Genomic DNA, 26,000 nt, shown 5'->3' with positions numbered 1-26,000 from the left:
TCTCCGCTCTCCCTCCTGCCTTATGGCTCCATTAGGGGTGTGCTTCTGACATCATTGCCCACCTCTTCTCATTGGTCTTCCCAGTAACCAATGAGGGAAGCACTGAGCTGTTAAGACTATGTGTCTTTCCTAGACACTGAGTTAGTACTGAGGAGAACCCTGGAACTCAGGGCTCCTGATTCTGACATAGACAGGTTCCACAACACCTCTCAGCCTGTGTCTCTTTCCCCAACCCCCATCCAGCCCCTCTTTCCTCACCAGTGCTGACATCTGTGCCTGGTCCCTCCTGTCTGTTGCAAGGAGGCTACAGTTTTATTGTATAAAAAATGGGCTACTGTCTCCTTTCTTCTTTCCCTAAATCAGGCAAATGCCCTAGCTTCACTCCTTTTCAGCTAGCCATCAGATAAGGATTACTCCCACAGTGCAAGTAACAAAAGAAGTAGAGTTGCGTGAATCTGCCTGAGGTCCCCATGTCCCCATGATACAGACCCACCAACACCTGTTCATCATGTTATCTACGCAACTGGCACTTCTTTTCCATATTTGAAAAGTCTGTTCCTTGTCCTATCTGCCATCTGAAAACCAGAACTTCTGTGTCCTTCCTTCTAGGTTTCCTGAGCCACTGAGCAAACAGCACGAATCCTCATAGAATCTAGGATCCAGAAGGGAAGCAATGACCAAGAGGTAGCACTGCATCCCAGGCAGTGAGGCTGAGATGAACCCAAGGTCTTGCTTCCCATTTAAAGTGGATTTGGGGAGCATTAGCATTCCAGCTTCCTGCCAGTGCCTCCAGGCCTTGTGCTTGTTGAAACAGTGGTCCCTGTTCTCTAGGTTTCAAAAACCCTTTCTCTCTTCTGAAAGAAGAACAGTCGGCCTCTCCAGCAAGCTCAACTCTCCTGAGAAATGACAGAAGAGTTCTAAGATTAGGGAAAAGAGGGAGGAAGGATGACGGGTGAAATAATACCTTTGAGTCAGATTAAATCTTGGGAGGAAGAATCTAGAAGGAGAGGCTATTGAATAGAATAATAGAATGACATTGTCTGGTATTAAAACCTACCAGTTCTTCTTGTACACTAGGTTTGGGGTTGGTTTCTGCTTTTCTGCCTGGTTCAGAGTCACCCCTGCTGCTGTGGGCATGACCAACCCTACCCAGCAGTGGCTAAGTCTTGTCCCTTCCCAGTATAGCCCAAGAGGGAGGAAGGAGCCTTCAGTGGGTGGCTGACTGTGCATGTTCCAATCCCCACCCTGATGAAACAGAATGAATGAAACCATGCTGATGCTGGCCCATCCCAGACATGCTCATTTGTACCCTTCTCTGAGAGTGAAGAAGAGCCATGGCAGAGAACTAAATGGGGCATATTTGTTCTGGTGCTGACCAGTGCTTGTGGATGGCCTCCCTGGCCTCCAGCAGAAGTTATGAGTCCTGCTCCCGGCCCCGCAGCACTTCCAATCTGGTTTCCCAGAGAAATCAGCATCGTGCCATAGAAGGTGCCCTGCTTGCTCAAAGCTGTGGTGGGAAGAAAAGGACAGGCGAGTAAAGCAGAAAAAAGTGGGTGAGTCAGTGAGGTACAGTTCTTCCTTCCATTCATGAGCCAGAGTCAAAGGCACTGTTGGCTGGGGAACAACAGCAAGCAGAAGACAGACAAAATCTGCATCCTCACCCTGGCTCTGCTCCTGCAAAGCCTCAGTCTCCTCATCTAGAGACTGTGAATGAAGACACCTTTCCTGGCTGTCTCCCAGGGTGGTTGTGAGAATTAAAATGGCATCGTTTCCTGAGCATAATGAGAAACAGAGCTGTACTCTTTCTAGCGAGCAGAGAAAGGCCTGTATATATACCAGAACATTGAAATACTTGGTACAAATAGTACATGTTTCGGGAGAAAGAATGCTGATTCTGTGGAATTCAAGGAGGCTTCAGGAAGGCAGTAGGACTTGGAGGGAAAGAGGCTCTTGTGCCGGTGGAGGAGCCCAGGGAACACTCCAGCAGGGCAAAGACCAGATGAAGATGGGTGCAAGCACCTTGCATACAATGGCACCAAACCAAGCTGGCCCCATGTGGCATATACCAGAGATGAAGAGGAGAGCTGAATGCCTGGCCCCAAGTATTCACTGGGTGGAGATGGAATGGGAGTTTGGATGAGTAGAGTGAAAGCAAATCACAGGGGCCTCAGGAGGTGGGCCTCGGGTTTTGTGTGGAGCAGGACAGTGATGTGACTTGATAAAATGGTACTGAGGAAAGGTTCCCCTAGTAGACAAGAGAATCAGGTAAGGACTTCAAGAACCCCTCCTGTGTGGGCCCCCCACTCCACTCCCCACAAACAGTCCACAACACGATGATGCATCCTTGTTGTAAAGTTCAGTTTATTTTTTCTAAGCAAAAGAAACCTTAGGAAACTCCACTTAAACCCCCAGCAAAGGCTTGAAAACTGCCAATAATGAGCAACTCTTAGTGTCTCAAAGCAGCCAGGCCACTTTAGAATTGTTTCTTATGTTAGGGCAAAAATCTTCACCCCCTCCCCCCCAGTTATTCTTTGATGCCTTATCCTTGTAGAACTACTCTAACCAGGCAATATCTTCCCCTGAAGTGAAAAGACTCCAAATATTTGAGGAGGGCAATGAGGCCTCCTAACCTACCTTATCTAGATTAAACCTTTCTAATTTTTCCCAGAACATGACATACCACCCTTCACCATCCCAGAAGTTCTCTACCTGAGAACTTCACCTCTGGCTGCTGCCCCTCAGGAACATGATCCTGAGCTCTGAACCCCATCCTAACAGGATCTAACTGATGCAGAGGAAGGGATCGCCCCTTTCCTGGGTCTTTGCCCAAATGGAGCAGAAAGGAGGAACATAACAACTGCAGACCTCCAGCAGGCAGAGCTGGGAGATTAATCCAAGTAAAGGACTTGCCACAGAGGAGGGCGAGTTGATTGATACTCTGACAGCTGCCCATAAACTCGTTGATGAAATGGCGGGGCTGAAGAGGCACCATGGGGTTGGGAGCTAAAGTGACTCACTTCACATAAATGCCACTAATGGAGGCAGCCTAGAAATTTAAGGCAGCGACTTCCTTGCATGCCGGAAGAGAAGGCAAGGTTAAGACCCTTCCATAGAGGCAATGCTCCTTACCCAAGGCGGCTACCGCTCTGTGGGTAACCACATCTTTCGAGATTGTGCTGGGCCCCTGGAGGTTCTCCTGGCAGGATCTGACCTGGGTCAAAATTATCTCGAGCAGCAGAAAGCAATGAAGGGGAAGCAGAGCCCAAGAGAAAAGAGAACATGAGAGTGAATTGTGAGCTCTCTATAGCCTTTGTAAACAGCAGTGAGCAAGGTGCAAAGTGTAAAACTCACCCACAGTGGAACTTTTAAATTCCGGGGGTGAGCTCAGCTATGATATTCCAGGGTGGACTTTCATTCTCTCTGTGATGTAAGTGGGTGGCAAGTGAGGAAGGTGGTAGCACTGGATGGTGGAAAGAGGACTGTTCCTTAATCACCAACTAGCCTTGTGAGCCTGGGCACACCACTGACCTTCTCTGGACCTTAATATTCTGACCTGTAAAATAAAGGCTACCCCTTCTAGCCCTGCAATGCCGGTAGAATTCAGATCTCACTCTGCAGTGAAGAAACTGAGCCACCAGAGAGTCAAGTACCTTGTCCAAGGTCACAGAGCTCCAAAGTGGCAGAGACAGGTTGCAGACTCAGGCCACCTGGCACCAGAGCCCATGCTCCTAACCATGCTGCTCTACTTACTGCCTCCCCCTCTTTGTCCAGAAGAGCTGACAGGGAGGCCCTGGGCAGGATTATGAAATAAGTGGCTTCTCCCAAGAACCTCCACCTGTACTTTCTGCTCCTCTTCTCCTCTCAGTGATCCAGGCACATCTGCACGGCTCTCTAGTCCTCTCTTATGATTAGGGAAGGAGTTCATAAATTCATGCAATATACATAACGGCCAAGAGGGGAGACTTAGCATAGCATCCACCACAGTTCAAATGCTGGATCTTATTAGCTGCTTTCTTTGAATAAATGAATTAATTCCCTAAGCCTCAATTTCCTGTTCTATAAAATGGGATCATATAATGGGAACATATAATCCCTCATAGGGTTATTTGAGGCTTGAATCATTTAGATATGTAAAGTCTATGAAAGAGTAGCCATTATGTAATGACTGATCAAAAAACTGTTACTTAATACTACTAGTATTAAGTTAGAAATGACTGATACTACTATTACACATCCAAAAGTATTTGCACTCTGAGGGTACAAGACCCTAAAATGAAGAATGACCAGTAGACATCAATGGCCTGGGTTGAAGAGGGATTGGAGACACAAGTCTTCTCTGTCCCTTTTATATCAAAGCACATGGGGGACCAGCTACTGCTAAACCAGGCGTTCGGGACTAGAATAATGTCCTTCTTCCAGCCTAAAATTACTTTGTGCCTAAAAGAATTGAGCTTCCAAAGAGAACTTACACAGAAAGGCCACCTTCATCTATGTCCAGAAGATCCCATCTCAACACCAGTGGCTGTGGTGAGCTCTGTTTTCCATGGGGATGTCCACGCTCTCCTGTGTGATCAGATGTCCTCTTTCCCCCAACATGCCAAGGACCTGAACATGTTCCACACTGTCCTGCCACCCCTAATGAAAGTGGGGAAGGGTGGGGGAGGAAGGAAGGCCATGAGCCAAAGTTCAGACATCTGTTTGATGTACCTGAACTTCCTTCCCCTGCCTTCTCCTGCCACTGCCCACCTCCCCTTACCTGAGTCGATACCTGACTCAGTGGCGCCACAATTGTGGAAAGAAACTTTCTGCTTGGGAACACTGTTTAGAGCCTGCTGAGAGCACAACAACCCTGGTTTTCTTCTTTGGATTATGGCTGCAGATCAAGGGCAGGCATTTATGCCTCCTCCCAGTTTATAGCAGTAATAATAATTATGATGATGGCACATCATGCTTATATTGTGCCTTTTTAATAAGGCCACTTTGTTTGGCTTCTTAATATTTAATCCTGCTTTATATTTACTTTCTGATGGCTTAACATCAACTGGGTTTTAATTGCTTATGTGGAAGAAGCCTTGCTGGGCCGTGGCTGGCATGAAGCTTCTGAAAAGGCTCTGGAGGCTGTGGCACCTTTCTCTGTGATCTTTCAACCCAGACCGTCTGCCATGCCTGGGCTCCATTTTGCTTTTTCTCTCATCATCTCTTCATTCTTTTCTATAATCTACTTTTCTCCTCTCCTCCCTTTTTTTCCCTTAGAAGAGACCTACAATCCATCATCTAATTTAATTTATTAATGTAAAAGATGAAGACAATTAGACCCCAAATCATCATGTGATTTGTACAAGGTTTTGGAGCTATTTTGTGGCAAGGCCAAGGCAAGGATCATCTTTGGCATTTCCTAGACTCATGGTACTAGGGAATTCATAAATCTCTGAGCTGGATAAAGACATATAAAGAGATCCTTCACCTGTCAGCCTGAGACTATACTTGGCCATTTTTGATCTATCAAACTGTATAGAAACCTAGTAAAGGGCAGCCCAGGTGGCTCAGTGGTTTAGCGCCGCCTTCAGCCCAGGGCCTGATCCTGGAGACCTGGGATCGTGTCCCACGTCGGCTCCCTGCATGGAGCCTGCTTCTCTCTCTGCCTGTGTCTCTGCCTCTCTCTCTCTCTCTCCTCTCTGTGCTTCTCATGAATACATCTCACTTGGCAGTGGGATGCTACTATCTACCTTGCTGTGGACCAGAGGGCTACATCAGTCAGGCTCCTGATAGAAAACAGATAGACTTGTAAAGTAGGTTATTTAAGAAGAGGTTAATAAAAAGATGCAGGAAGGTTTAAGGAAGTCAACAAGGAATGATGGAGTACCCTAGGGATAGTACCAGTGGGCCTGCTGGAAGGACTTGAAGGGACAAAGTGAAGGAGCAGTTTCCAGAAATCAGAAAGAGTAGCCATGAGGAGAGGGTCACATAATCAGACCTGTGGTCTTTAGCAACAAGAGGCATCCATACCAGCCCTGCATGCAGTACGAGGGAAATAAATACCTCAGCTTCACTTTCCTCAGGCCTCATATACATCCTGCTGGCACTTTCCATTAGTCAACGCAGCACAAAGCCCTAGCCTAAGAGAAGTTGTTGATGTAGTTTACAAAGGTCAGCCTATTAGAGTACAAGTCATAGCAGAGAGGGATGAAGGATGATCTGAAGGACAAACCCTCAAGATGTCCAGCTTATAGGAGAGCCCCCAAAACTCCATTAAAGATAAAAAGTGTTATTATTATAGTTCCAAATCTAATACTACTAGGATCTGAAAGGGAGTCCAAAGAATTCTGATATAAAGATTCTGGCCTTGAGAAAATTATAACTTAGGGAGATAAATCTAATACTCATAAACTATAAGAAAAACAGATTAAAATTAGTTGGTAATATTAGCAAATACTTATAGCCACTCGCCATTTTACAAAGCTTTTGTAAGTCTTATTTCACTTAATCCTTACTAGAACTTCATGAGCTAAATAGTTATCATCTTTTTACATATAGAGAAACCTCAGAAAGGCTAAATAACTTACCTGTTTCAGGGCTGGGAGAAGATGGAATTAAAACTTGAATTCACATTTTATTTTTAAATTCTCATGGATCCCAATGTTCCAGGAGCTCAGAATGGATCAGAATGTTCCAGAGGCTCAGAACATGGATCCCAATGTTCCAGGAGCTCAGAAGAGGGGACTCTGTGGCAGTGGGTGGTCACAAAAGGCTCCACAAATGAGAACTGGGCCTCCAGGAATGGATGAAATTTGACTAGTTGAGGAGTCAGCCCGCCTTTTTTCTGAAGGGTCAGTTAGTAGTTGTTTTAGGCTTTGCCAGCTGCATGGAGCCTCTATTGCAACCACTCAGCTCTTCTGCTGTAGTGTGAAAGCAGCTGCAGACAATACATAAGCAAAAGGGCATGGCTATGTTCCAGTAAAACTTTATTTACAAAACAAGTAGCAGTCCGGATTTGGTCCAAGGGCTATTTTTTCTTGACCCCTTGACTATTGTCCCATAGTTCTGTAAGCCAGAAGTCTGATATCAAGGCATCAGCTAGCTTGGTTCCTTCTGAGAGGCATGACGGAGGGACGGGCTCCAGGTCTCTCTCTATGGCTTGTAGATGGCCATCTTCTCCCTGTGTCTTCATGTTGTCTTCTCTGTGTGTGTGTCTGTGTCCAGATTTCTTCTTCTGATCAGCATACCGGTCATATTGGTTTAGAACCTGCCCTTGTTATCTCATTTTTATTTTAATTACCTTTTTAAAGACCCTTTCTCCAAACAGAGCTGCACTCTAAAATACAGGGGCTAGGACTTCATATGAATTTCTGAGGGGCACACTCGGCCATCACACATAACATGGAGCCAGACTATAGGAGCTTTAGATTCCAGATTGGAGTCAGTGGGGTAGGAAATTAGGAATACTTTTGCATGTTAGTCATAACTCTGATTAGTACTTATTAGTATTAGTATTATTAGTATAATACCACTCGTATACAGAAAAGATAATAAAATGGGCATCTGCCAATTAAATGACAAATTGTTTCATTCATCCCAAGAGAGCGTGGAAGCCTGAGCAACTGGATCCCAGTAGTCTGGCAGACCCAGGAATCAGCCCATTGGCTCCATACAGCATTCCACAGCACTGGAGAAGGTCAGGTTGGGTGAGAAATGCCCTCCGCATCTTGGGCTTCTGACACCCCTACCGCTGCCGGGGATGTCTGGCCCTGATGCACCAACCCTCTCTCAACAAAAGGAGATAAAAGATCGATAGCAGTGAATGAGTAATGAGGCTGCCAGCTAAATTCTAGAATGAAGACTGGGCATTTTTCTTAGCAGATCTTGAGAGAGGACAGCTATTCCTGCTGAAAGTCACAACAGAACATTGCAAAGCCCCGTTCCTGGGATAGTATCAAAGCCCTTTGGGTGACCAAAGATTTCAGAACGAGGCAGATTTCTCCATCTCTCCCAGGTCCATTCCTCATTCCCTTACGTGGAGCTTTGTTCTATTGTCACCCAGTCAATTGTGATGCATAAAAATATCTAAGGCAGACAGCCTCAAGAAGCAAGACCAGATATTTTATGTGTGGATTGTTCTTCACGTATCTCCCCTAATCCTTGTGGTAGGAAAAAAAAAGAAACAGGAGGAAAAAGAGAGTAAAGGAAAGGATACCTAAGAGACTTTGCTTACCGTTTACTTTGTGAATTGATTGCTAAGTAATCTTAGTGACTTTCATTTTCTTTATCAAAACTAACATTGGTCTTACTCTCAAACCTTGGTAAGAGCACTTTTGGAGTCATTTTTTATGCATGTGGATGAGTATGGCCATCTTTGGGGATACGTATTACATCATGGTAGCTAAATGAAGTTCTAATTTCTTTTTATGGAAAGCATGAGTGATAATACACTGGGACAACCTGGAGCAGATTCACCACTTGGAGGTTTGTTTTAAGTGGTGTGAGGAACTGACTAGAGACATTCGTTTTACAGAGAACTCTGTTGACCACAGCTTTGGAAAAGCGGGCCAACTAATCTGTGCAACCATGCTTTCAAAGCACTATCTGGTGTTTAATGAAGGATTCTTAAATTTGAGTAAATAAACCATCAGAGGATTTGCAAACCCAAATGTACTCGGAACTGCCAATCTTCACCATGGCTTAGATCTAGTGCTCCTCCAGCATAATTCATATGATTTCCAGACTTAGGAGATTATCCCATATAGGAAATGGCTTTTTATAATCCCCCCAGAATCCACACGACTATTCTCCAAGCAGTCAGAGGAGACATTGGTTGCTGTGAGACAAGAACTGGCTCCCTTGAGATGCAGAAATCATCTACTAAGCACTATTCAAACAAGAGTTGCCACCAAGAGAAAATATTTTGGAGAGAGAAGTCTTAATTCAAGATATAATCAGTTGTTGGTGAGATGGAGTCAACACAACTCATTGTAGCAGTTGTGATATTACTAAAAATGTAATTATGTCGTACACCACCTGCAATGGCAACCGTTAATTTCTCTTTCAGGAAAATCTCATTTTCTTTGGAAATCTTCTCAGCAGAAGTCAAGGAACAGGACAGCGAGATTTGATGTATAGTACCTGCTAACAATGAAGTTAGAAAGTTAGAAAACTAGCTTCTTCTCTAGCATTCTTTCTCAGTAAAATCCTTCCTAAATCATTCAAGAGGCACATGTCATTCTGTAGAGGGCATGTTATTATGACACAGTCAGCAGAGGAGCAGACATCAAGCTTCACTTTACAAGCACCAAGAGAGTTGCCTTTAGGGGAGAGGTTCTTTGCCATCTTTCTGCTTTAATTTGCAGCCAGTTCATCATCTGAGTGGCCAAAGAAAGAGGCAGGGTCTCCAGCTTATCCACCAAAAAAGTATCTAGCATTTATAATTCTCATCTTTCAACAGTTTGGGCACTAGATTCCAAGAAGGAATCCAAGTTCGTGTCTCTAGGGCAACAAATCCCTTAAAGAATCAACTATGATCCTGCTGCCTAACCCCTTAATAATAGGAACACAAACTGCATTTTTATCCATCTTATTCTCTTAGGTATTTTCAGGATAAACTATCACAAATTGACACTAATATGTTAATGTACTGATTCCTTCCTTGTGAGATATTTTCATTTCAGCAAGGAACCTTCAGATATACGGCTTGACCCCAAAAAAGCAAATCTAGCAACACTATTGCACACTCTTAAGGGAGATGATTTATGTGCTCTTCAAATCACTTGCCAAGTCGGTGGCTGCCAACTTTGCCCACATGAAAGACCTGGTCAAATTCAGTTATATACCAAACAGCCATGTTTTTATCAAGCTCTTTCTATTGTTTTTAAAGTCACCATGCAGTTATTTCTGAAATCAAACAGTATGGGGCAATATTGATACCAAAGCCAGAAGCTGAATAATGCTTCTGTTGTTTTTAGCAGGTCACAGTGTTCTGAGCTTTCCATCACTGGCCAGGGCTCCTATTCTCCCAGACGACCGTGTGAGCAGCCAAAAACTTGGTAACCGACAGCCTCATGTTGACCTTTACACCTCCAAACAAAAGATCGCTTATGAGATGCTCATATAAGTGACTTATATTAAATTGAGATCTATCTTTTGCTAGAAAGCAAATTGGAACCAAGCCATTCATTTCAGCTCCTGACCCTCAGTGCTCTCTTCATATAGGATTTTTGAGAAGTGTCTTATTCCTTTGTTATTAAGCTTTGTATTTTAAAGATGTGTGTTTGGAACATGGCCCTTTACCTAGGTTAAAAATAAGACTGATCCTTTTCTATCAGGAACCAGTCTTCAGAATCCTCACTAACAAGCAGTGTTCAAGGATGCTCACTAAACATGATCCAAGTTTCAGGGGAATAGAGAAGCACCTAAAAACTTGGATTGGCCTTCCCTTGAGATGCAGGGCTTCCCTTCATGCCCTTTCCTGGAACTGATGGGGCAACTTACCCATTCCTCATCACATTACATCCTTCATTCCTAAGTGGTAGCAGATTTCCCACCTCATTAATAAGTCGTGACTAAGCTGCACTCACCACTTATCCCCAGCACCCCTGTAGAGGTCTGGCAGAGGTGCATTTCATGCTAGTTTTGTCAAACAGAGTGGGAAAATTCTCTTTCTCTGGAATTAGATAAAGCATTTGACATTCAGAACTCAAAGTCTACTGCAGAATACAGAGCTCCTCCTCTTCCATTTGTGGTAATCAGCATCTATACAATCTCCCTAGCACCCTATTCTTCAACTATAGCCCAGAGCCAAAAGAAGCTTACAGAATTCTTCTCCCTTATACATCAAACTCCTCAAAAGACTAATTGTAGATAAGCAATTGAGCAATTGCTTTTCCTGTTTAAACTGATTAATACATATATGTTTTGGATATGACCAGGTCTGAAACACTTAGTGGGTCTTTATTGAATGGGACTGGATAGTTGAACTGGACAAAGGGGCAAGTAGATCTGTGGACTTTCCATCTGCAAGTGGTATGATCTGAGTGTAAGTGGTAAGAGAAGGTGGATTCACTACAGGTGAGGAAGAGGTCAAGTCATCGGGCCATTTGGTCAGTGTGAAGGGAGGCACCAATGCTATAGTTTGATTGTAGCAGTTACCCGACTGGAGCCTGTAAAAGGGGCACCTCCCCACGGAGGCAACAGGGACAAATGATGGCCTCTCCCAAGAAGCTCTTCCCTCAAAGCCACTAACTAGATATACCAGTGTAGACTAAAGCTTCTGCTGGAGTAATTCCTTTTTCTTAGGGTCTATCATTTGTTTTTTGTCATTAATTCATGTGATTTGGGGTTTTGGTAACATAACATACTTTGTTATGTTTTCTTATGTGTTTTGGTTTATTGCTTTTTATAATTTTCTTAGTTTATGTTCAGAGATGAAAATGGATGTTCTATGTGAAAGCTGAGTTCCTTGTTTCTTTCTTTTGCCCTTGGCTGACTGCATGCTCTCTATTGATGTCTTGTTCCTGGTTCTTGACACTGACCATCTTGTCTGTGAAAGGAGGCACTCCAGCGGGCTTGCTTGATCAGAAGAAAGGGAAGTTTGCTTGGTTTAGTCACTCCACAGAAACCCATGGTAATGTTCCCCTGTGCTTTATGTATGTAAATGTGCATTGGTACATACCAGACTGGATGGGAGGGCATTTTTCTCAATGGCTTGTGATGCAGTGGTCATCAATGTGTATGTGTGTGTGTGTGTGTGTGTGTGTGTGTGTGTGTCTATAAGGGATGGTAATTTGTCTGCCTCAAAGCCACTATCTTATCATCTCTTCATATGTATGAAGTCAGCAGACATGACAATCAGCAGCAGCTATTCCTTGATGGAACCCTTCCTTTGGATAGTGCCAACCAAGATTAAGGTCACTGTAGATGCCACCTTGGTACTGATACAGGCAGTTCCTTTATTTAGGAGATGATATAGTTCTTCTAAAGCCCAGGCCCACCCATTCTTAATTTGGTTGTCTTTCTAAGCTTAGTACCACCACCATCATACCACTCCACTAACACATAAGGGGCTCTCTGGGAGCAAAGTGTCACAAAGTCAGAGCTCTTTAATTTTGTTTTTTAAAGATTTGTTTGTTTATTTGTGGTGTAGGGGAGAGCAGAGAGAAGGGGGAGAATTCCAGGCAGACTCTGCACTGAGCACAGAGCCCAATGCTGGGCTCAATCTCACAACCCTGAGATCATGACCTGAGCCAAAACCAAGAGTTGGATGCTTAACTGACTGAGCCATCCAGATGCCCCAGAGCTCTTTAACTTTAAACAATGTTGCCTGGAGAGTTAAAGTAACCTTAGGTCAGAGATGGCCAGAGACAGATGGATTGAAAGACTGAAGACTCTTCAACTGTATAACTTCCTCCTTAGTGTGGGTGGAGCAAGGAATCTGGCAAGCTCTGAAGGTGCTGTCTTCCCAACTCCCAGTGCTAAAAGCATCCCTAGGGTCTAGGCTCACACACCAACTCCCTCAGACCTCGGGCTATAAATGGAGTGTAAATGCTATGAAACTCAACATTTGACTATTCACCATGCTCCTATGATTATTCCAGAGCCTCATCTCTGGATTTGGCTATAGGAACCTCATCTTATCTTAAGGTAGAGTAGGGAACTAGTCAACAGAGGGCCAATCAAGATGACCATGATGCAGGGAGTCATGACATTTGTGCTCCTAACCAAGTCCTACCCCAAATACGCTGTGTGAACTTCCCTTCCCTAAACCTCACTTTCCTATAAACTGAAGGGAACATTTAGAGCTGGGTAATATCTAAAGTCTCATCCAGTGCCTACCTTATTTGAAATGGCATCTAGATTTCTTTTTACCCAACTGTATTAAAAAGGAGTCCTAGGGTAGAGAGGTCTCTCATACATGACAGTCAAACATATGGTAAGTCATGGGCTTTCTATTTGGATCTTGCATGTTTCTGAAATGAGTCTCTTCTCACCCACCCATCTTGTCTTCACCCAGAAGAGAAGAACCTTGGAAAATTTCCATCCAATGTAAGCACTAAAAGTGCTTACACCCATATAAGCACTAAAAGTTTTTCCTGGGCTAGGGGACTCATACATGGTGTTGTATCACCTGATGCCACACCCTCACTAACTGCAGATTCTGTGGCTGTAGAGAATTAGTGATTTTCTCACCATTCAAGGAGTTCTGTTCTTCAAGGAGAATGGAACCAGGACCAATGCTATAATGGCCGTTCTGAAGAACAAGGGTTACCAAAAATAAAACTCATTGTTGTGCCATATTAAAAGGGTAAGAGAAGGTGAAGAGGAAGAGCTCTCTTAAGTGAAACTTCCATTTACATTTTTAAAATAATAATAAAATAATGTTTCTCTAAGCCACTACATCGGGTTCCAAGCTAGAAAATTTCTGCCACCATGGAAATGCAGCCCATTGCTGCCTTGGGGAGGGAGTAGAGATTGACCAGACAGATCGGCACCAGTGGAATTAGATGGTTTATATCCCCAGTCAGCCTGCTGGGGTAGGAACATCAGGATTGCTGGAAGGGGAAGTGACATCTCAGTCTACCTGCAGTCTATTTTCAAATCACATTTAAACTTAATTGGTGGATTCCACAGTTATGCTCCTCATTCCTGGTGTCTGCAGTGCGACTTTGAATCTTAGTACCTGATTCTGGTAATAGTCATCTATTTCAAGCTCCCTATTTCAGATACCATCCTAGATGGAACCAACTTAGGACCCAGTGTGTACTACAAGAAAGGGGGCAGTCTTCCACATCCATCTAGGACTTCATGAGGCAACAAAAACATCCTTCCTACAAACAAGCTGGACCCTAAGTTTGGGGATGAAACCTCTTAGAATTGGTGGGTGGAGAAAAAAGCAAAATAAAATACCTTCATGAAAGCTTCTCTTTTTATGGCTAGTAGCAAACGCAAATGGAAAAGCTTGCACAGCTTTTCTGAGGGCACAGAGATGAGGGTAGGAAAGGATTCAATGGTCAGTATTTTCAGGAAGTAAGCTCCATTAGTTAACTCACCCTAGACAAGCAGCAGGCATGACGGTCAAGGAAATCCCCAAACTTGACCATGGCAGTGCCAGTGCCCCAACCTACTCACAGCAGTACTGCTGCCCCCCACTAAGAGAAGCTGCTAAGCCTCTCCTCCTCCTAAGCTGCACACAGTCTTGGGACTGGGTGTTTTGAAAACTAATGTTCTTCTCTCCCCTTTTCCTCCCCACCCTCAATGCCTTGTTCTGCGTCCCTTTGACTCTTGTAGTGAGCATGCCCACAAGCGAGACCGAGTCTGTCAACACCGAAAACGTGGCTGGAGGTGACATCGAGGGAGAGAACTGCGGGGCCAGACTGGCGTGAGTAGGCACAGAGAGCCCAGGGAATGGGGCTTTTCCAGGGGTGCGGGCCGGGATGCTGTGTCTTGAAGTCAGAGTAGGTTGGCCCATCATGAGTGTGGCAGAGGTCAGAGAAACAGAAAACTCAAGCAGTGACTTGTGTGGGAAAAGAGGGCCCTGGGTTGAGTATAGCGCATAAGCAAGGGGAGGAGTCTTAACACTGAGACCAGTCTCCAGTTCTGTACTCCAGTGAGGGTCTGACTCAGGATTTTGAACCCTTGTCCATTACATCAGAGAAAGACAGGACAGGGGTAGGGGACAGAGAGGGGAGGTTGGGAGTGGCTCCAAAGTCTGTTTCTTCCCAGCCCATCTCACCCACTGTCACATGAGGCACCTTTGTGAGGGTCCCTGGGTCCTGCTAACCACCTTTTCCATTCTGGTAAATGTGACCTGAAGAAGAGTAAACAGGTAAGAAAATACCTTGGGATATAATCAACATGTTAGTTCTTATCTGCAACTCTAGTTACCCACCTAGTGAAGGGAAACAGAGATGCCTCAGGAGCAAATTGAGTCAATTCAAAATTCACCTGTGCTTAGTCTGGAACATGGCCAACCTCCTCCAAAAGAAGCTCCAGCCTAGATGCCCGCAGCTTCTCTTCCCCTGGGCCAGACCCCAGGCCTCAGGCTTCAGGGAGCTGACTGGCCAGGACTGAGCCACATGCACAGAGGAACAGTTCACATTTGGACTATCACAATCACCCATTTTTTATCTTAAAAAAATGAAACCAGTCATCCCTGGGAAACATTCCCCGATCAAAAAAATGGTGGGGACAAAATAGTTTAATTGCTAAAATAAGCAAACTGCTGGTTCTATTACCAGCATCTCAGCAGAGTCCAAAGATTAAAGTTCTGTCAGATTCCGTCAGGGATTTACATTGACCTCGGGCTTGAGGCCTCCTGGAGCATTCAGGGACTGCTTTGGGACATGGAGCCTGCTTTTCCTATTGGCTTGGTGATGCGAGAACTGTAAACTCATGCCAGTCACTGAAAGGCACTGCATACAGAAAGCTCTAAGTAGGACCAGTCCCAAATAAAATTAGTTTTTAAATCGCTCCATCAGTGGAACAGCATCTTATTTCACCCTTCTTCCCCAAAATGACTCAATAGTCTGAGGAAACCCCAACCCTTTTAAAAAGATTCTCTGTAGGTAGGTCTAAACACAATCCTTGCCAGCCTTGATAATGGTCTCCAGAAAGGGGAATGAAAAACAAGGCTTAGGAACAGACCAGCTCTTACAATTTCTATTGCCAGGGTACACGGGGATTTCAGTATCATTCATTCTGACAGTGGCACCAGGGAGTCTGCACTGCAGATTTCTCGGCATCATTGGGAAACAATTATTGTCAAAATGTTGTTAAAATACAGGGCTAATTACATTTTTAAACAGCAGTCCAAGCCTTTTTCTCTTCTCCCTTTGGAATCATACAAAACAAGCACTCAAGTTTTTGCAAATGGGCCCCTGCATACCTTCTAATTCTGTCAGTCCTTTCTGTGGTCTTGCCACCAAGGAGGGTTGTAGAAAAGATGGTGGAAGACCCTTGCATACCCCAAGTTGCAAACCAGGAGGGACCAGGGAAATTCTTAGCCCTAGGAAGCCACTTGACAGTACATTTCAGGAGAACATGAAGATCTGTTGGAAGAAGAACATGATTATTCTCCAGAGAGGGAAGCTGGTACCTCTAGTATATCTGTCATTTCCTTGAGGACACATTCTGCAGACTGGAAGAACTCTACAGAAATGGTCCCTGTTAGTCTTATGAATATCCACATTCATGCATCTACTCTGGCATATAAAATGCCTAGACACAGTGCCAGGATTTTATCTGGTGTAGAAGTGACATTAAACAAGTAAATAAGTTGGGATGTCCAGGTGGCTCAGTGGTTGAGCGTCTGCTTTCAGCTCAGGGCATGATCCCAGGGTCCTGCGATCAAGTTCCACATTAGGCCTCCTGCGTGGAGCCTGCTTCTCCCTCTGCCTATGTCTCTGCCTCTCTGTGTGTGTGTCTCTCATAAATAAATAAAATATTTTAAAAATAAAAAATAAACAAGTAAATAAGTCATAAAAATAGGGACAAGGGTTAAGAAGGAAAAGTAGCTATAATGTAAGGTCAATAACAGGCTAGACTGGCAAGTTAGGAAACCATTGTTTTTAAAGATTTTATTTATTTATTCATGAGAGACACAGAGAGAAAGACAGAGACACAGGTAGAGGGAGAAGCAGGTTCCCTGCCGGGAGCCCAATGTGGGACTCATCCCAGGACCCTGAGCCAAAGGCAGACACTCAACCACTGAGCCACCCAGGTGCCTCAGGAAACAATATTTTGAAGAATTCAATTTAAGCTGAGAACTGAAGAGTGAACATACATTATTGAGGTGAAGAGCAAGGAAAAGTGTTCTAGTCCAAGGAAACAGTGTTTTAAACTCTTAGATGAAAGAACTGAGAGGCCAGTGTGGCAGGCCAGCACATGTGGGGGGCAGGGGAGAGATGAGGCTAGAGATGGAACATGGCCTGGTAGGCCCCTAATGATCTTTGTCTATATCACAAGACTATGAGAAATTACAAGAACATGGAGCTAGCTAGGGAGGTTAATCAGATTAGTTTTGCATTCTTGAAGGATTACTTGGATGTCAGGGAAAGAATGGATAGAAGCAAGGCCAACAGGGAACATAGCACAAAACAGTTCAGCAGCCTCGATAGCAATTACTGAGGTGTGAGATGATGCTGGCTCAGGCTAGAGTCACCCATGGAGATGAAGAAAGTGGCTATGTTAATTGTGGATTCTGGAGCCACACTCTACAAGACTTGTTTGTGGGAGCTAGAGTCTTAGTGAAGGATAGGGGTGGGAAGGAGCTAGCATAGAGCGCTTATTCCAGAAGTGAGTCCATGAAAGGGAGAGGGGAAAATAAGATGGTAGAAAAAGAGGCAGCAATGGCCAAGTGATGGCTTATTTCCCATCATAATAAACTCTGGGACAGTCTTCATAGCAGAGAAGTGACCAGTGAAGGGGGGGGGCTAAAGATGCCTGAATGGAAATGAGTGATTATAGCAAGACATTGCCTAAAAAGAGGGGGAGATTGACTTCAAAGACATAATTAGAGACACTAGATTTACACAGGATGAAGGAGTTCCTTATCTCTTGGACTAAATGGAAGATAGGAAAAGAGACCTGCCATCAGGAGTCCTGGGGTCAAGTCCCAAGTCAGCCACCAACTAGCCATGTGACCTCAACCAAAGCAGTTCCCATCTGAGTCTTGATCTCACTCTCTGACACAACAGAGTTGACCTGATTATTGGCTCAGGGTGCTCCTAGTAGAGGCCCACAACTCCTGGGAACTGCCTGAAGGGGCTACTACAGAAGGGGGCCACTTTCACCTCTTTTACATATTGGGACTCCATGTAAGATTTCATATGAATGAAACATTCTACAACCCAATAAATTGCAACCCATAGATCCAGGTGATATCTAAGGATCCTTTCCAGACTCTCAAATTGTACAGTTCTTTTTTTTTTCTTTTTTTTTTTTGGGGGGGGGGGAATTTATTTTATTTTATTTTATTTTTATTTTTTTTAACTTTTATTGGTGTTTAATTTACCAACATACAGAAAAACACCCAGTGCTCATCCCGTCAAGTGTCCACCTCAGTGCCCGTCACCCATTCCCCTCCAACACCCGCCCTCCTCCCCTTCCACCACCCCTAGTTCGTTTCCCAGAGTTAGGAGTCTTTATGTTCTGTCTCCCTTCCTGATATTTCCCAACATTTCTTTTCCCTTCCTTTATATTCCCTTTCACTATTATTCATATTCCCCAAATGAATGAGAACATACACTGTTTGTCCTTCTCCGATTGACTTATTTCACTCAGCATAATACCCTCCAGTTCCATCCACGTTGAAGCAAATGGTGGGTATTTGTCGTTTCTAATTGCTGAGGAATATTCCATTGTATACATAAACCACATCTTCTTTATCCATTCATCTTTCGATGGACACCGAGGCTCCTTCCACAGTTTGGCTATTGTGGCCATTGCTGATAGAAACATCGGGGTGCAGGTGTCCCGACGTTTCATTGCATCTGAATCTTTGGGGTAAATCCCCAACAGTGCAATTGCTGGGTCGTAGGGCAGGTCTATTTTTAACTCTTTGAGGAACCTCCACACAGTTTTCCAGAGTGGCTGCACCAGTTCACATTCCCACCAACAGTGTAAGAGGGTTCCCTTTTCTCCGCATCCTCTCCAACATTTGTTGTTTCCTGCCTTGTTAATTTTCCCCATTCTCACTGGTGTGAGGTGGTATCTCATTGTGGTTTTGATTTGTATTTCCCTGATGGCAAGTGATGCGGAGCATTTTCTCATGTGCATGTTGGCCATGTCCATGTCTTCCTCTGTGAGGTTTCTCTTCATGTCTTTTGCCCATTTCATGATTGGATTGTTTGTTTCTTTGGTGGTACTGGCACAAAAACAGACACATAGATCAATGGAACAGAATAGAGAACCCAGAAGTGGACCCTGAAATGTACGGCCATCTAATATTCGATAAAGGAGGAAAGACTACCCATTGGAAGAAAGACAGTCTCTTCAATAAATGGTGCTGGGAAAATTGGACATCCACATGCAGAAGAATGAAACTGGACCACTCTCTTTCACCATACACAAAGATAAACTCAAAATGGATGAGAGATCTAAATGTGAGACAAGATTCCATCAAAATCCTAGAGGAGAACACAGGCAACACCCTTTTTGAACTTGGCCACAGTAACTTCTTGCAAGATACATCCACGAAGGCAAAAGAAACAAAAGCAAAAATGAACTATTGGGACTTCATCAAGATAAGAAGCTTTTGCACAGCAAAGGATACAGTCAACAAAACTAAAAGACAACCTACAGAATGGGAGAAGATATTTGCAAATGACATATCAGATAAAGGGCTAGTTTCCAAAATCTATAAAGAACTTATTAAACTCAACACCAAAGAAATTGTACAGTTCTATAAAGAATATAGAATCAGAAATAGGCTCTGATACAGAGAGTCAATGATAGGAGTCGTACCAAATTACCTGTCATCTCATCACAGAAAGTGGAGGTTAGGTGTCCTAGGAACCTGAAGAACGGTACACAGATTCAAACTAGTGAGTCACCAAGAAGTCACTAAAAGATCACTGAGTAGTGCTGAAGCCACAGTGGAGCCTGACATCATAAATGTGAAGGCAGCCTCGCAAAATGATTTGACATATTTTTTGGCAGGCTGCATAGCCCAGAAGCACTAAAAACAGACAGCGGTGTGAACCAGGGTGGCAATTTAGCTAGGCAGGCAAAATAGAAGTCCCAGGCAGTATGTTGAGGGCAACATTGATATAACACTGGGGCCAAGCCAAGAACTCGAAGTTAAGCCTGAATGATGAGGAAGACCCGTTGAGGGAAAAGATGGGCTTCAGAAGAAGAGCAGGAGGATGAATAAAGAAGGAGACTCTGGCCAGAATGTGGAGCAACTGACTTCAGCACCCAGTTGTTGAAACAGTGCTCTGCGATGACAAGGTCCATTACTCTCCAGTAATAACAGCTGTGGACAGTGCTAAAGTTGTGGTGTCAAGGAGGTTGAGTCAGATGTGTGTCAGCCTAGATGGTGACTGCAGTGCCATCTGACTTATGTTGGAGGCAAGTTGGAACAATTCAGGGAGATACTGTTTCATATCACAGGTAGTAAACATATTGTGCTCATTACTCTAAGAAAGGGAGAAAGGCTGAAATATAAATAGGCCTCCAAGAAGTAAGTTAAGTGAATGAAAGGAGTTTGGGGAGTGTCTCTAATTTTGAACTTTAATATCAACAAAGAAAATCATGGTTCCCCAGAAGATTTGTCTTGGAGACCTGGGCAGAGAAAGTATCTTGGGTTGAGGCAAATTTAGGGCCAACCCAGTAGGATTGCTCTGATGGTTGTGTGAGTTACTTTCTCTACCTCCTTGCTCTTCTTCAAGAAGCCTTCTAAAAACACGAAGTAGGAATTGTACCTCTCTAGAACAATAATGATAGAAAAAGCCAAGAAGACTTCTAAGCAAATTTGCATGCCCCATTGGGGTTTGGAGAAACCAGTGCTTCTACTCTTCTGAGGAGTCTGAAGTGGTTTAAAAAGCAGTAGGAGGAAGCATCTGCTACACATCAGCCAGCCCAGGGTGTGGAGTGGGGGGCCATGACACCAGGTCCCATGTGCTCCCCAGTTTGCTTTACTCACACAGTGAGATGGACCAATGTTCCAAACTCTGAGCCAGTGGTTATTTCCCAAGAGGTGAGACTGCTGAACAATGGGGTCCCTCTGTTTTCATGAAGTGGGGTCCTACAGTTGACTCCCACCTCTATAAAGTAGTATGGAGGAATCCAGACACTTGGGCTTTACAGAGTTCTAACTTCAGCTGTCCATGAGCTGGGGGTTCCCTGTTCTCCAGACACTTGCCACTTGAGCAATACCCTCTCTTTCTTAAGTAGGGGTGCTTAAGTAATGTACTTAAAGGGGGATGAACATTTCTGACCTAGTGAGCCTAAAATCATGCTCACAATCTCCTGAGATTAGCAACAACAACAAAATCAGTCTTCGAGTGTCGTGTCAAGGGTTATACATCAGGACTTGAAACTATATGGAAAAGAAAGTTCTGCCCCATTTCCTTCTCTTTAGAATATGCCAGAATGCCAAGGAAGGTCCCATAACTCATGACTATGCTGGAACTAGGATCAGGACCTCATTTCCAAAAGCCATCTCAGTTCTGATCCCCCTCTATCCATGTCCCAGAGTCATTTCTCTGGGAGATATGATTTTAGATTGTGAGAACCCACTTTTGCTTATGACCCACTTGGCCTGAGAGGAAAGAGGACATAGTCTGCATTAAAGGACACCCCAGAAAGGATCACTGAGACATTTCTGAGAGAAGGCCTAGGGCTGGGCAGGCTCTGTAGACAGAGTCACGAGACTAAAGGCCATGGTCATCCACTTTGGTTCATGCCTAACAAGAAAGAGAGTCAACTGTCTGAAAGTAAGCCTAGTGAAGACCCTAAAGGTCCCCAGGCTCAGCATGGCCCTGCTGGGGAAGAGAGGACCCCAATTCCCCATCAACCAATTAGCATCTGGAAAACATTTGTTTCCCCCATTAAACTGTAGCTCTAAATAAAAATGCTACTCTTGGCTCCTGCCCCCCCACACACACACATGCTTTGTTAGCATGTGATTAAACACTCCAGCCCTAGCAGGCAGTCTTGGGGATAGGAAAAGGTTATTAGCTAACGGTTCGAAGCAGTAAAGGCACTTGGCTAGGATTCTCAGTGCCCCAGAGATATAATTATCTCATGCACGATGGCTTTGCCACCTGTCACATCTTCTAGTTTAATTTTTTTTTAATAAAAAATAATGAGAGGGGTTGTTTTCTTGCCATGTGACAAGAGCTCACTTTGTGCTGAGCTGGAACAACACAGGCTCACAGCAGTTGCCTCCTGAACTCCTGCTCCTGTTTTCACTCTGCATCTTTGTCTCCCTACTGGTGTCTCCATCACTTTCTTCATCTCTAACTTGCCTTATGCATCCCTCTGTGTGTCCATCTGAGCGTGGGTGCTCCACCTGCAGTCTCTCCTGTTCACTCCCTGAACACCAAAGCCTTTTCTGACACATTGCCTTCAATTGTTTTGTCTCAAGTACTTACATTCCCTACCCCTCCCCTTCTTCCCTCTCTCTCACCCCTTCTCTCTCTCTCTCTCTTTCTCTCTCTCTCTCTCTCTCTCTCTCTCTCTCTCTCTCTCCTCTCTCCTCTTTCTCTTCTCCCAGCCTCTTCCTCTTCCTAGTTTTCCCTGGACCCTCTGACATGAACTCAGCAGCCTCGGGGCCTCTCTGGAGCATCTACCTTTCCAGTGCACCTCTTTCCCCACGCCATGACCCTTTCAGTCACGCCTGCCCTGTGCTTTTGCCCAGAATTCCTCCACATCTTCAAGGCTGCACATGACTGTCAGCACCATTTGTTTCTGTCAGGACCTATGGCTGTTCATTTAGGCCCAGTTACAGCCTTCAGGCCAGGACTATAGTGGCCTCTCAGTTCCAAGTTGGCTCCTTTTGCTTATCTTTACCTCATACCCCAGCATTGGCCAGGCTCCTGTTCGGACAGCAGTGGGGTCTGTGATGACATGTTCTTCCCTGTGGCCTTCCTCTCCTCCATTGCTCTTGTCAAAGTGTAGCTTTCCCAACACATGGCCTAACCTGACTTCATGGGACCTGCTGTGCAGATGCTGTATGCCACATGGTGCCCTGCCTCTCTAGAGACCATTGGTTCCACTTAGAAAATAACAGATTTGTAGACTTGTCAGCTGGGCCTGCCCCTAGTTTCCATGTTCATACACATAAATACACCAAGATATGCTCACAAATAGAGTTCTCTCTCCAGAGTTGTTCTGCTTCACTCCACACATCCATCCGGCACCCATTTTTAGTCGCCTAGGGCCATCAAACTTCTCTGGGATTGCTGGACATCTTTTAAATGGAAGAAAATGTGTATGTGTCACTTGATAATGTCTGGTTTTTCTCTTTCAGCCACCGGATTTCTAAATCAAAGTTCAGGTGAGTAAAATGCATGTTCTTTCTTACTGCACACTAGCTCTCTCCCAGGCTACACTTTTGGGTAGCCCAAGGTAACACCTTCTAAGGAGGAAACTGCTCTCTTTTGTATAACTACCAAGAAAAGGCTTTTAGATCAGATCCTGCATATAATTCAGGTGTTGTTATCTGTTGCGTTTTCTTTGCTGGTCTTTTTGGAAAGCACCATCCCTGAGAGGTTGTGAGACCTACTGTGTCTTATAAGATGAAGTCCAGTTAAAATAAATATAATGTGGACACTTGCTACTGTTCTTGCCTACTTCATGTTTATGGAACAGTAAGAAAGGAACATTAAGGATTATGGATAGCACATAGGATCATGACACTATTCTGCTTCTGCATCTTCCACGGGACCCATGGTCTTCAGCCTCTGGTCTACATTTCCAGCCTCACCTCCTGACCTCCCCTTCACATATTCTTTGTTCCAACCACATGGAACTTCTTGCAGTCACCAGAACGTTCCCTGTCCTCTCAGATATCAAGGCCTTTCCATGTAACCCTTCTTCTACCTGAATCATTGTGTCCACATGTCTTCATCTGGAGAATTCAGGTTTTTGTTAAGAACCTCAAATATTACTGCACCTACACCTTCTGCGAACTCTACAGGGAAATTGCTCGCTTCTTTTCATTCCTTTAGTGCTTTTCTCACACCTCTGTCAGAGCACTTAGCATACTATACTCCAATTATTGCCTCACAGGCTTCAATAGTCTCTGCATGCCTCAGACAGATTCCTAGAGAGCCTAGCTAAGTGCCTGTCCAGGGGCTGTCCATACATATATGTTGAATGGATTAATGAGTGGATTTGTGAGTGGAGATGTGAATTTTCCCCCACAAAGCTTGTACGTGCCAAAAATGCTGGTTGTTTATATTTTGTAATTGATCTAATCTTGCTCCCTAGCCTCACCTACTGTGTAGCAGGAGCATAAATAACACTAAATTTTAGTCCAGCTGGGTAAATGGAACCCAATGCTATGTATTATAAATAGTCCCTGAAGGTAAAATGTTCAGTCTCTCATATTTCCACTTCTTCAGCTTTTCTCCAGGATGGAGTCTGGATGCATGGGGACAGGGAACTTCAAGATCCTGGGAAGTCAACAGGGCTTGGTGAAGGGTGCTCTTCTGAGTCTTCTGCCTATCTCTACTGTTTGATAATTAGTCTGAGCTTCTCTCTGAGCTGGTCCTTACTGGGATACAGCAGCCCGTCTAGTTTGGATATGCACCCCTATAGTATCCGTGGCCCCCATATTTGCATTTAATATTGAAATCTCCACCTCAGCTGTCTGACCTCTAAGCTCTGTCAGTCCACTGACTTCAGCATCTCCACACCTCATCTGAGTGCATGGATACTTCCAGGTCCTTCACACTTCATGAACAAGCTACAGGGAACACAGAGCACTGTGGTAGGCTCACCTACCTATCTGCCTCCTGCTACTGTATCTGTACCAGCCTAGATAGAGCTCTGAGCCAAAGGCTGACATTCTCCTAAGAGCCTACAGGTCCCACCCACCATATTACATTCAGTGGAGGCTACCCACTAGCCTCAGTGTCTCTGGGCCTCCCCCATTACTCTCTGGGTATTTCTAAAGCAACCCTCTGTAACCTCTGAGACTTGGCACCCAGGACTGAGAATTAAGTGAGTACTCTGGTATCTGACTTTCACCTCTATTTTTGATACCTTCTTTCTCCCATAATTCAATGGAATTGAAAAATGTAGGCCTTTCTCCCCTTCCCCTTTCTCTCAAGCCAAAACCTCCTTAATTAAAAAATCTAGGGTCAAGTCTATCAGACCTACCCCTTATTACATGAAAAAGAATTCTAGAGGTATAAAAAATCCTTTCTTTCTTGATAATGCTTGGATTTTACTGCTTTATCTCTGGCATCTGGAGAAGTGGCTAATAGATAATGAGGACTGAACTAATATTTGCTGAATGAATCAATGAATGAATGAATGGTCTTGCCTCAGTAAGAGAATAGGCTTACACCGACTCAAACAAAGTATCTAATTTGACAACCAAAGCTGAGAAAGCACTTTGTGTTCCTGACAGTTATAAAGCCTCCACACAAAATGAGTAGAGGGATATAAAAATCCCTTTGAAAAAATTTCTAGGGATGCCTGGGTGACTCAGTGGTTGATCGTATGCCTTCGGCTCAGGGCATGATCCTGGAGTCCTGGGATCGAGTCCCACATCGGGCTCCCTGCATGGAGCCTGCATCTCCCTCTGCCTGTGTCTCTGCCTCTGTGTGTGTGTGTGTGTGTCTCTCATGAATGAATGAATGAATAAATAAATAAATAAATAAATAAATAAATAAGTCTTTTTAAAAAAATAAAACCTTTCCAAAATATCATTCTCATTATATGCAAATGAATGAATCATAAATGAACAAATGAATGAGTGAACAAATAGATTAACATGATCTGAAGGACTGGAAGAGAAACAACATCTTTATACACATTCTTTCTAGTGAGAGATTGCCCAGAAAATACTGGGAACATTCTTCTATCCAGTTACTTATGGTATAATCCATGCTCTTGACAAAAGAGAAGAACAGCAGCCCCCTCTAAACCTTGAGATTCTTTGCTAAGCTTTGAGACTCAGCCCCACCTGCTGTTTACTTAACCTCCTGTATTCCAGCCATTAGATCTCTGGGAAAGGTTTCTCCCTCTACTGCTACTATTCAAGATACAACAGAAATACAGAAAAAAGATTCTGTATTCCCAAAAGGCATACTACCAGTAGTATGGCACTATTATTCAACCCATTTTCAGATGAAGATACTGAGGCTGGGAGAGGCTGAGGGTCACTCCCATCTGGCCAAGTCAGAACCCATACGTAGGTCCTGTATTGCTAATCACCATGCTAGCTTAGTGAAAGATTCTGCCCAAGAATACTAAACCCTGTTTCTGCTCAGCTATTATATCTTAGGCATAGGCCCATAGCTCTACAGCAGTGCTGTTGAATAGAAGTATAATTGAGCTGC

General features: G+C 44.2%; 1 protein-coding gene across 50 annotated transcripts in view; it reads left to right on the top strand.

The window, feature by feature from the left end:
* The window catches only part of CACNA1C (calcium voltage-gated channel subunit alpha1 C), a 760,002-nt gene that overhangs the window by 576,982 nt on the left and 157,020 nt on the right, over positions 1–26,000 (top strand). For 31 of the 50 annotated variants that reach the window (XM_041735661.1, XM_041735654.1, XM_041735659.1 and 28 more), the window contains exons 10-11: positions 14,272–14,362; positions 22,958–22,984. In XM_041735661.1, the coding sequence (XP_041591595.1) occupies positions 14,272–14,362; positions 22,958–22,984 (118 nt within the window). Of the gene's footprint in view, positions 1–9,956; positions 10,035–11,536; positions 11,612–14,271; positions 14,363–22,957; positions 22,985–26,000 lie in introns of all 50 variants that reach the window. The other 19 variants (XM_041735639.1, XM_041735630.1, XM_041735636.1 and 16 more) reach the window with 3 other exon arrangements.

The sequence above is a fragment of the Vulpes lagopus genome, chromosome 21 (assembly GCF_018345385.1).
Source record: "Vulpes lagopus strain Blue_001 chromosome 21, ASM1834538v1, whole genome shotgun sequence".
NCBI classification, from domain to species: Eukaryota; Metazoa; Chordata; class Mammalia; order Carnivora; family Canidae; genus Vulpes; species Vulpes lagopus.
Note: the sequence above shows the minus strand (reverse complement) of the source record. Positions and strands in the feature narration are given on the sequence as shown.